Genomic DNA, 12,054 nt, shown 5'->3' on the forward strand with positions numbered 1-12,054 from the left:
AGACCACAGACCACATGGAACTTTGTTTTCTTTGTCCTTAGACTTTATCACTCAAGTAATAAATATGCTATAAAATACTTAGGAAAAAAAGAAAAGAAAATTACTTAATGTCTACCACCAAATGGTAACCATTGTTAACATGGTGGCATGTGTATGCTAATCTATAATATTTTCTAGACGTCCATACAGATCTATATACATACCTAATATGTGTGTGTATAGAAGTATGTGTATATGTGTACTTATCAGACTTCTCCTAGATCCCTGTCCCTTTCATGCTTCTGTGCCTTTTTACAGAGGCATGAAAGCTCTCGTACAACTGTATCGTACAGCTCTCTGCTAGAGCTGCCCTCCTTCTCACGTCTTGGTCTTGCAAAGTCCTACTTATTCTTAAAGACCCAGATGAAATGTTTGAGGTAGGCCTCCTCTGTGACCCCAGAGTTCTGTGCATCTAAGCATGGTTTAAAACTGGGAGAGGTGCCTGGTACAATGAATTCTGGACCTTAATACTGACCCTTACTGGTTGATGGCACAAAACCAACAAGGTTTACAAGAGATCATTGTCACACCTGGCAGATAGAATCACAGGGTCAACGTGAGGAAGACCATAGACTCTGGAGTCGGGGGACCTAAATTCCTGTTTTGGCTTCAGCACCTACTGGCCCAGCAAGTTCATCGACAGCTAAAGCCTTGAATTCCCTGTGTAGAGTGGGATAACAATTCATGCCTCTCAGACTGGGTGGAAGTGAATGAAATATCACATAAAAAACATAAAGCACAGGCATTAAAAGATCTACTTACAATTTAAAAATGATTTCCCATTTTTTTCATACATATCAGCTTCCCATATCAACCATGTGAAGAAAAAAGTCATGAAAAAATACTAATTGAGCTCCTACTCACTGGAGGAGTTTAGGGGAAATATAGTAGGTTGTACCTTCTCTCAACTTCGGAGAAGGCATTTTGGCCCTGATGTTTTGAGAACAAACGTGATGGTCCTTTTGCTGAATCTAGTTTTTCACAGGTTTTAGGGTCAGATGCATCCTGTGCTCATACCCCACCGCATTGCTCACTAGCTATGGGCCTAGACCTTAAATTTCTTCATCTCTAAAAGGGAGAAAATATTAGTAACTTCCTATTCTGAGTGTCTATTGCTGCATAGAAAATGCCTGTCAGACTTGGCTTAAAAAACCACCAGTTGATTTCACCTCACAGCAAGAAGCCGGTGGGGCTGGTCTCCACGTAGCATCAGCTGGGGTCAGTCGGTGGTGTTAGCTATTAGTGGGACAATTTGAAGGAGCCAGGGTGGCTTGACTCATGTGCCAGCTCCTTGGAGAAGACGGCTCAGTATCTGGGCTTGGTGGATCTCCACCCTCTACTGTGGTCTCAGGACCTCTCTGCCCAGTCTTCCCAGCAGGGAGTGGACTTCATACTCAGTGGCTGGGGGCTACATGGCACTGAGACAGAAGCCACTGATCTCTTCAAGGTTTGGCCTAGAATGGCACAGTGTCACATCTGCCATGGTTCTGTTGGCTGAAGCAGTTGTTGGCCAGCCAGCTTCAAGGAGAGGGACACCAGACCCCACTTCTCAAAGGGAGATGCACCCGAGGATTTTTCAGCCACTCCTAAATCACTGCAGTGCCTCCTGAGGCTCTTGGAGCAATTGTATATATAATGTCTGAAAATGTCTCGGCACACAGTAAGGGATCAACTGCTTACCTACCATGTGGTGCTTGGCATTCAGTACATAGTCACTTAATGCCTACTGTGTGCCCAGCCAGCAATATGTTTAAGAGAACAGACTTGCAGCAGGGCAAGGGCTATGATAGAGGTACACATGGTGAATCCATTGTAATCACCGCTGGAATTTCAGTAGGCAACACAGCTTGCCACATGATGGGTGCTGGAAAAATACTAACACCGTTAAATAAATGAATGGTGGAACAAATGAATGAAAAGGCTTGCCTAACTTGAGTGCAGCAAAGGGAAGACTTCCCAGTAGGCCTGGTGCTGTGGGACTGACAGTGGACAAGCAAGCAGGAGTCCCCAGGTGGAGCTAGGAAGAAGGAAGGGCATGAGGGAGGCCTGGCCTGAGCAAAGGCCTAGAGTCCCCCACCCTCCCACCGTAAGAGGGGGTTGTCGTCAACGGCTATTACCAAGCCCCCTGAGAATGGGGAACCCCCTGATGCCAGAGAAACAGTCACAGGCCCTTCTTTAATTGTCAAACTGAGTCTGTGTGGAGAGTAAAAAATAAGTAGCTGAGCAAATAGCATAACGGCCAGCAGAATAACCAGGAGGGGTTTAGATTTTGTGCTGGAGGAAGAGAAAGGCAGGCAGGAGGACAAGCAAGAGGGAAGACTTGCCTCACTGCCTCTGGCCCTCTCCAAGGGGAACTGAGTCCCCAGAGGGACTTCTTAGAGCTGGGGTCACATGTTGCTTTAAGGCCCGCAGATGCATCTGTGGTCCATTTTGGTGGGGTCTTTGTATTCAGTGTCTGCTAGACCCTGGTCCACTTCTTCACGCTCTGCAGCATCAAATACTTAATTGATTTCATAGGGATTGTCTCATTAATAACCTGTCAGGCTTCTGTCAGATGAAGGGGAAGCCAGAGCACGAGGCTGTCAGACCCTTGCTCTAGCTCATCTGATCCCAGGCCTGGTTTGGAAGCCTGAGACCCGTTTTGTGGTCATGCTTAATTTGGGGAATAGCCCTGCCCATCCCTCAGGGATGGGAGGCCCTCCTGGTGGTCTCCACCCCAAGCTTGGTAGAGTTCCCAGAATAGCACACAGTACCTTCTAGTGGGTCAGCCAACTCCTAAGCACTGCAGATAATTAGGATGTCATTTGGTGATTCAGTCACGGGCGTGCAGAAAACACAGCCACTGTCCTATAAGAGACTCATGATCTTATAAGGAAGGCAGACCTGTAAATAAATGGGTGAATATGGCACTCTGGATAATGCTGTGCCTTGAGGGGCAGGGGACACTCTGAGCAGAGAGGAGGGTGTGACTCCCTCTGTATGGGGACATCAAGAAACAATCCTACCAAGCACTTACGGGGTCCTTACTGGAGCTCCTAGAGGGAAGCTCATCAGAGACTCAGCACTGAGGGTTTCTCCTGAGGGCTGGTGATACAGGTGCCTCCTGCCTGGCAAAGGCCCAAATTCCAGACTCCTAGAAGGAAAGCAGGTGTTCAGCATAAACCATATTGTTTGTACACACAGTTTACACCTGAGTCAGCTACTCATCAGTTAATGGTGAGAACCCTCCTGAAAACCTCTGGTTCCAGATACCAGCCCAAGGGCCAACTTTATAAACAGAACCTTCAAAGGATGACAGTCAGGACTGCTGTGCTAACCGTTCTGCACAGGTAGGTAGTTGTCTCATCATCCCCACTTTAGAGATGAAGAATCTGTAGACAGGGAAGTGAAATAACTTGCCTAAGGAACCACAGCCAGTAAGTGTCAGGGCCAGGATCCGTACCCAGGCCAGCTGGCCCCAGGGCCCAGGCACCTAGCCCACTCTCCAGTGCCATCTTCCTGATTATCGAGACCTGGATCCGTAGGAGTTTGCAGGTGAGAAAGGGATTCTGGGATGAGGGGCAGCTGTGCAAAGGCACAGAGCTGAGAGAGCTTATCTGGGGAGGTGGCTCAGAGTTGGGGGGACGTGGGAACACAGGGGTCTCGTGGAGACGCACATAAAGGAGAGTCAGCAGTGAAGGCCTTGACTTATAGGGAGAGAGGTTATACTCCTCCTTGTGGGCATGGGGCCCAAGGCAGGGACAGAAGTAGGGGTGAGTCATTGTCAATATTTTTTAAAGATGGGATTGTGGAATTGGCCTCTTAGAAGAATCACCATGACCTGGAAGATCTAGTTCCTTTTTTTTTTTTTTTTTTTTGGTTCAAATGCTAGCTCTAGCTCTAAGTCTTTATGTGGTCTCGGCCAAATCTCTGACACCCTGAGCCACCTTGAGGGTGTCAGCCACAGAATGTGGGTGTGATGCCTGCCTGTTCTGCTCTACTGAGCAGCTGTCCCAGGGCTTTGTGGGTGAAGCATGGTCTAGGACAGTAGGCTTAGGCCAAGAGGCAACTTTTCAGCTACTCTCTTCCCAAGCGCTACTTGTTCTGTCCTTGGAAGGCAAGCTCTGCCTGCCGTGGGCTGCAACTGGAAGCCCCAGCTCGGGGCCTCGCCCAAGGCCTTCCCTCAGGCTTAGAGGGGAGCCGGTGCCCTGCCCACTCTAGGAGAAGCCATAGGAGCAGTACTGCACTGAGCTGTACTCCCTCTCCTGAGATGTGGCTGGGGACAGTGAGGTTGGAGAGATGTGCTTTTGAGTCCCACCCCAACTTTTTGGTTGCTGTATGATCTTGCGCAGTCACTCAGCCTACCTGGGCCTCAGTTTCTATATCTGTTAAAATGAGGTAACAGCACCCACCACTGTGAGAGTCGAATGAATCCAGCGTCCATTCCCAAGCTCCCAGCCATAGCGAGCTGGAGACCGTGCAGTGAGCTGGTGACCTAAAGAGGCTTCAGCAGCACGGATCCCCATTAGGAAATCCTCACAGCTTTTACTTTTTTTTTTTTTTTCAGAAGAACTGGAACCTTAGAGTGGGGAGCAGGTGATGGACAGGAATTAAAGCATAGTCTTGAACTGGGAATCTGGACACCTGGGTTTCAGTTTCAGCTCTGCCACTAACTTGCTGTGTGCCTGGGAGCAAGACACCGGTCTCCCTGGGCCGCAATTTCCTTATCAATCAAACAAAGCCAAACTGCCTCAGAACTAAATTCAGAGGTACAGAAGAGGGGTATTTAAAGGCAGTAATAGCATTCTGAACTGGCAGTATTTTCAGCAAGTGTCCCCCCAGGGTCCTGAGTTAGTGTGCATGTGGAAGCTCTTTCAGGGGATCTCCTACAGCCTGTCACTCCAGAAACCCTCTCTCGTGTTGCACTGCCCCTTCCCTTGTCCTAAAGGTCTGTGCTTTTTGGAGAGAATGCTCTGCTTTGTCTCTTTACATCATAGAAGTAAAAATAAAAACCACTCTCGATCCAGATACTGGAAAATCCCACTTTATGTCTTTTTTTTTCCCCTGAATATATTTATTTGTTTCTGATGGGTTTTAGGGTTCACATCTGACTGTCTGAGAGCACAGTCCTAGCTGAGGGATGCAGGCCAGATTCCCGGGTGTACTTGGGAGCGTGCCATGAAGCCAGCTTCAGGGCCCAGCGACGAACTCTCCTTGCCTCTGGGCAGAAACCCTGCTCAGGCTGGGCCATGTGGACTGTGGAAAGTGTGGAAGTTCCCTCCTGAACTACAGAAAATGGGGAAAATAATAATAAAACACCTGTGCTTCCCTTAAGGAAACACCAACTGGGTGCTTCTTTTTATACCCCATCATTCACAGTATTCAGCAAATATTTATGGAGTGCCTAATAGTGTGTACCAGGCACTCTCCTAGACGCCGGGCACATGGGCAGAGAATGAGGCAGGTAAGAGTTCTACCCTATGGAACTGAAATTGGAATAGGGAAAAAACACAAGTGTGGTGTGTGTGTGTGTGTGTGTGTATCTAGTCCTATGTGGAAAACTAAAACAGTGCAAGGGGTCAGGGGTAATTAGGAAGAGCAGGATGGGAGCTATTACAGTTAGCCGTGAGAAGGGAAAGAATGGCCCATGTAGATATTTGGGGGAAGGGAATTCAAGCAAATGACAACAAAGGCTTTAGCTGGTTGGAGTAACAGCATGGAGGCCAGTGTGCCTATAACACAGGAAATGAGGCTGGAGAGGTAGCAGGGGGCCAGATTTCATATGCCTGGGTAAGGACTATGGTTTTATTCTTATGGGACCTTTAGAAGGTTGGGAGCAGAGCAGTGGCACAATCGAGATTATATTTTAGCTTCCATAAGAAGTGATCGTCCCAGTTATGGAGTGCTCAGAGAGACAGATTCGCCTGCCTGACAGCCTGGGGCAGAAATGAGGCTCCTCTGAAAGGCTTCCACACCCCTGCAGTTGCCCTGGACACTGTGGGAGGCCCCGGGGCCACGAACACCAGCACAGCCTGGGTACCAGACAGCTCAGGACTCTCTCCAAAGGGTGGTCCCCAGCATCATGGCAGCGCTCTGGTTCCAGCTGCCAAAGAGCGTTGCCTTGTGCTCTCACTGTCTCCAAGAATGCTAATGAAATGACACATTGGGAAGGTATTTGCAGCCGCTCCTCATCTCCTCTGCGAGGCTGGCCAGGGTGCAAACCCACAGGCTGGGCAGTAACACAAGGAGAGTAACTCAGGAGCCTGAGCTCTGGGGTCAGACAGTCCAAGGTTCTACTCCAGCTCTGCCTCTTGCTCACTCTGTGTTAGGACTTCTCTGAGCCTTGCTTTGCCAGCATAAAGCAAAGATGATAGTGCTGACTTTGTAAAGTTGTTGTGGGGAATAACGTTGACATTAGATCATGCTCACAGTGTTCTAGGAAAATGAATAAGATATGGTGGAGGTAGGGTAGGTTAGCATTAGTACTTCCATAATATTTCTTAATACTAGTACTCATCAAAATATGATGCACATAAATTAGCATCAGTAATTTTTGTTTAGCCCTTAAAAATTCTTCTGACATTACTCAGTGCGTCCCCTGTTGACTTTGTGCACTTAGTAGCCTCATACCCATTTTACAGATAAAGGAAGTATAAAATTGGAAGAGGTTGAAATTTTTACACAAATGGGGATCCCTGGGTGGCTCAGTGGTTTAGAGCCTGCTTTTGGCCCAGGGCGTGATCCTGGGAATGCGTCCCACGTCGGGCTCCGTACAGGGAGCCTGCTTCTCCCTCTGCCTGTGTCTCTGCCTCTCTCTCTCTGTGTCTCTTGTGAATAAGTAAATAAAATCTTTAAAAAAAAACAAAAAACAAAGTCACACAGCAAGAATGAGGCAGGACAGGGACTTGAGTTGGGGACCTCTGGTTCTCGAGACCTGGTCCAAGTCGGCAGGAAGGTCTTTCACAGGGCTGGACCCTAAAATTAGCCCTCTGCAGTTCTGCCGTTCCTTGAGGTGGACACAACAGGCTGCAGGCGCCGGAGGCTTGTTTAAAACGATGCACTGCACGGTTTGCAAGTGAGTGGGCAGCAGTCCTTGAAATTTTCAGAAAACAGGATCCAGCGCACTCAAGTGTGAACCATGCCACTTAGCAGGCATCGTTGAGATCATAAAGGGCAATTGTGTCTGTCCTCGTTCTGCGTTAGAAATAGGTAATGTCACAAAATGCTGCACTGCCCTCGGTGTACTTGGGGGGAGCCAAGCCACCGCCCCTGTTTTCTGCGGGGTGCCATCCTCACCATTTGGTCATCACTGAGGTTCCTGCTCTGCTAAAGGACCGTGATGCTCTAAATATCATCAGCATCGACCTGGGGGCTTGTGAGAAATGCAGATTCTCAGCACGCCTCCCCCCACCTCCTGACTCCGAATCTCTGGGGGTGGGCCTCAGCAAAGCACAGCTCTCCAGATGATTCTGATGCTTATCTGGGTTTGAGAACCACTGCTTGAGGAGACATTGGCCCCAAATGCTTGTCTTTGTTTTTGCTTGGACTCACAAAGTATCTCAGCCGTTGTTTAAACAGATGTACACCGTATTGAGTAGAGAAAGCATAGGCTTTGGAAACAGATAAACCTGAGTTCAAATCCCTGCATTGAACCTTGCTAGCTGGTAACCTTGGCAGATCCTGTTACCTCTCCACATCTCGGTTTCCTCGTCTGTAAAATGGGGATATGCCTTCCTTGTGTAGCCTATTTTGAAGATTTGAAATGAATGGATGTAACATGCCTAGCGCAGTGCCTGATACATAATCAGTCTTCATCAGTGAGAGCTGTGATTTGGTGGCCACAACTGCCAGACATTCAGGTTTGTATAGAGAATGCTCCCTCTGGATGCTCCGTGCCAGGCAGACCCCTTGCACATGTGGCTTGCACACAGACCCATCGCCTGGCAGCCATGTCCTGCTGATCTCACGCACAGCTGCACCAGACAGCTACTTTGTGTGTTTCTCTACTATCCCCCCTTCATCGATGCATGACTCATTGCTTCATTCATGTCTCCATGTGTGCGTAGAAACCTAGGCAAGCAGCCATTCCTAGGGACATTGCAGGACAACCTCATTGAGATGGACATTCTCAGCGCCTCCCGCCATGATGGGGCTTACAGTGACGGGTAGGTGACGTTCCCATGGTCCTCCTCTCTGTGTACGCTCTCCCTCTGGCTCCTGCACTTGCATGTGGACCCTGAGATCTTTCCCCTGGGATCTCCTGTGGGAGGTGATGATGCCATGTTGCATGCCCATCCCCAAGTCCATGTTCAACCTGCAAGAGTTTATCCTTGGAATAGCCTATCTGCAGCATATTAATGGCAGCATTGTTAATATGCAGCTCCCAGCATCTCATTGGCCGCCTCTGCCATTCTGAAAGCCATCTCGTAGCAATTTTTATGCAGCACAGGCCCTGTATCGTATGTCTGGTTAGCCCTCAGTATCTATTCCATGACCTGAAGCATCTTGCACCTGAGCAGGTACAAGATTGCTCTAAGATTCCAGAGGAAGCAATGCAACCAGTGCATCCCATTTCCCAGGCTGTGTACAAATTCTCTCAGGGCCATGGGTAAAGGCAAGCCATGAAGAGATTCCTGACACCTAATTTGGCCACAACCATGCGCTTTGACCATGCCATGCTGCCCTAAAGACTGTAGCTAGGCTGTAGGATGCATTTGCCCATCTGTCCTCCCACCCAGCTTTTACCAGGGTTTTGGAAGGCAGCATCTGGCTTCTGAAGGCATTTGCTGTCAATGGTTGTATAACAGCTACTAGGAGACTCAACCATGATGGAACTTAATGGGGGTTTCCTGGTTTCCCACCCCTTCAGAAAGAATGGTATTTCATGCCTCCACCAAGGTACACTGCAAAGTAGGTATTGGAGGGAGAAGAACAATTTAGGTTCCATGATCTCCAGGGCACAGAACATGATTTTAGTTGCTTTCCAAGTTACTACCAATAATTTTAGAGGGCAGCTAGTATAATACCCAAGAAACAGCATCTCAGCCCCATCCCTTCCCAGGAGAGAGATCTCCACACCCAGCCTTCTGTCGCATTGGCAACAGCTCCTGCCTTGGCCAGGGTGGTTTTTTTCATGGGTAGGGCTATCCCATCCGTGTTCCGTGGAAGCGTGTGTCTGTGTGCCCTGTTGTGTGTTCTGGTACACGATTCTCCTCTTCTCTGTCCCTCCCGTCTTCTCTGTGGTGACTCTCTCCAGGCTCCTCTGCATGCTTTCTACTGCTGCCTCTGTTCTGAAGGCTGATCTGGGTCTCGGTGAGTCAGTAGACCCTGACACCCCCTGGCTTCTCTCCATCCACAGGCACTTCCTCTTCAAGCCGGGAGGTACCTCACCGCTCTTCTGCACCACATCACCAGGGTACCCTCTGACGTCGAGCACAGTGTACTCACCCCCGCCCCGGCCCCTGCCCCGCAGCACCTTTGCCCGGCCCGCCTTCAACCTCAAGAAGCCCTCCAAGTACTGTAACTGGAAGTGCGCAGCACTGAGCGCCATCGTCATCTCCGCCACCCTGGTCATCCTGCTGGCATACTTTGTGGGTAAGCACCTCCCTTGCCCTGGCTTCCCTCAGTCCCCCTTTGCCCCAGGGTGGAGATAGCAGCCAACACACCTGTGGGTCCTACAACCAACTTGCTGGTGTGACAGTCATGCGTGCTGAGCCATGCAGTCCCAGGGTGCTGGCATACACCCCCCAACCTGTCATGGTCAGCTCTCTGGGACCCTCTTCTCCTCTCTGCACTACAGCAGGAAGGGAGCTTAGCAGCTGCTCTGTCATGTTGGATGCCTAGTGTTAGGCATAGCACTCGCTGACTGGCCTTTGAGGGGGTGATCCATGACGTGAGCATCGTAGATGGGAGTCACCACAAATAATAAGATGGAGAAGGTGGACGGCAGGCAGGCCTCTCCTGCTGGTGCCACATAGCTACAGCGAGGAGCAGAAAGGACTTGGGGTACCCTGGGGGTAGAGGGAAACTGGCAAAGATTGGACCTGCTGACTCAACCAGGATAGCATGTCTGAAGGTGAGGGTCAGGCAAGGCAGTCTGAGGAGACTGTGGGGTGGGAGAGCCAAGGTGCAGAGTGAAACCCCAGCGAGGACCCAGGGAGACCCCAACTGAGGAGCATTGGGTACTGGTGAGCAGTGAGAGCTGGCTGTGGGACACACAGAGATCCCCAAGCAGCATCGACTGGCCTTCCTGTCTGACCCCGGGCCACTTCCATGCTAGAGGAAACTCCTCCTGGCCCCCGCTTTGCTGCCATGGGATGCTACCCACTGGGTGCTTTTTGGTGTATTTCCCACACAGCCTGGTTTCCTGCTTCATTCCAACCCCTGTCTTTGGTCTGCTCCCAGGGAAGATGGTAATCTGAAGAGATCTACAGGCATCGTGTAGAGCCGGCTGTTTCTGTGCAAATCAGCCTGTTAGTTAAGGCATCCAGTGGGGTTGGCCTAACCCTCCATCCTTTCCACCTTCAAATTCTATCATTCTGAGGTTCAAAGCAGGTCATGCCAGCTTGAGAAGGCCTCAAACCCATGCGGGGGAATTCTGAGATAATTCTGTAAGCGAGGGGGACTTTTCCAGTAAAAACCCAGTAAATAGAAGCAGAAGTACTGGCACAGGGCAGAGGAAGACAGTGCCGTCCATTGTGGAAGAGGACCCTGTCATAAGCAGAGTCATCATGGATGAAAAGGGGTGGTGCGGTGAGGTAGTACACGAGTACATGCTGTCACTAGGAATGATGAAGGACACATGGGTCCCCACTTGTTCAGCAGAAGGGATCTGAGCATGGATGGAACATTCAAGACTTTTGAATTTTGCAGAAATAAGTAATCAGGAAGACGGTAGTCCCTCAAACAGGGAGGTCTACTTAAATATCTCGAGCTATAATAAGCCTTCTTTGCTATGCCAGGTCTCTGTTCCCCTTGTAAAGATTAATGTAGAGAATTTCATGGCTCTAAGGCCGAGTTGGCATACATGTTTCTTTTCTCCAAGTGATTGGTTAGTTGTTGCTGCCCAGAAAGCCGTGTTAAGAAGGATCCTGAGGCTATATTCAGGCCCAGTGGGAAAGGGTTTCAGTTCGATTATGAATGTCTGTCATGGTCACCGAGTAGACACTATTGATGACATACCAGGCATTTGCCATCCCTATTGTGGGTCAGTGGGCAAAAGGAATAACCAAAGTGGGAGAAGCCAGAGCCCACCCAGGCCCAGTAAAAGGTAACTGGGTTACAGGTGGGGACTGTGAAAGTCCCAGCACCATCACTCAGCATGAAAGTTTCTCTCTGGCGCCCGGGCTGTGTCCCCACTAACCACTAGTGCAGCTCTTGTCTTCAACTGACATTGTTATATTTCCTAAATGAGTCGACTTCCAAACAAGCAGCGCCCCTGTTCATCAGGAATCAAGTCGTTTACTGCATAGAGACATCAGCTTGCATTGAAGTCTTAGGTTTATACTGCGTAGCCTGATTCAGGGAGAAAGAATAAATCTTTGCAGAACTGCACACACTCTCTGCTGTTTTACATCCCATGGGCTTCTTCCTCTCCCATGGAATAAGAATATGGGGTCAGTGTTCAGCAATCTAAATTTAGATAGGATCTACTAGGAGGTAGTGAACTCCCTGTCATAGGAAGGGTACAAATAGAGCTCAAGGACCACATAGCAAGGATAAGATTCAAGTTTTTTCCCACTGGATGGCTTTTAATTTTCCTTCCAAAACTGACAGTCTTTAAATCCATGATTTTGTGAATTTTTATTTTGTGAAATTTTGTTTTTCGTTCAGCAAACCATTAAGAGTACCTGCTTTGGGCCAGGCACTGTGCTCAATGTTAGGGCTAAAAATAGGGTCCCTGCCCTTGAGTTGTCTGTAACTTAGAAGAGGAGACGGCTACATCAGCAATGAATTGAGGCAGATCAGGGGCCATGGAATGCCCAACGCCGAGAGCACCAGGGGAGGCCCCCTGGGGAGGGCAAAGATGCCGCCGAA

At 49.3% G+C, this 12,054-nt stretch overlaps 1 protein-coding gene across 3 annotated transcripts in view; it reads left to right on the plus strand.

Moving 5' to 3' along the window:
- The window catches only part of TENM4 (teneurin transmembrane protein 4), a 2,722,049-nt gene that overhangs the window by 2,493,782 nt on the left and 216,213 nt on the right, over positions 1-12,054 (plus strand). For all 3 annotated transcript variants that reach the window (XM_049099077.1, XM_049099079.1, XM_049099078.1), the window contains 2 exons: positions 8,085-8,183; positions 9,377-9,612. In XM_049099077.1, coding sequence (XP_048955034.1) covers positions 8,085-8,183; positions 9,377-9,612 — 335 coding nt within the window. The remainder of the gene's footprint in view (positions 1-8,084; positions 8,184-9,376; positions 9,613-12,054) is intronic.

This window comes from Canis lupus, chromosome 21 (genome assembly GCF_003254725.2).
Source record: "Canis lupus dingo isolate Sandy chromosome 21, ASM325472v2, whole genome shotgun sequence".
Lineage (NCBI taxonomy): Eukaryota > Metazoa > Chordata > Mammalia > Carnivora > Canidae > Canis > Canis lupus.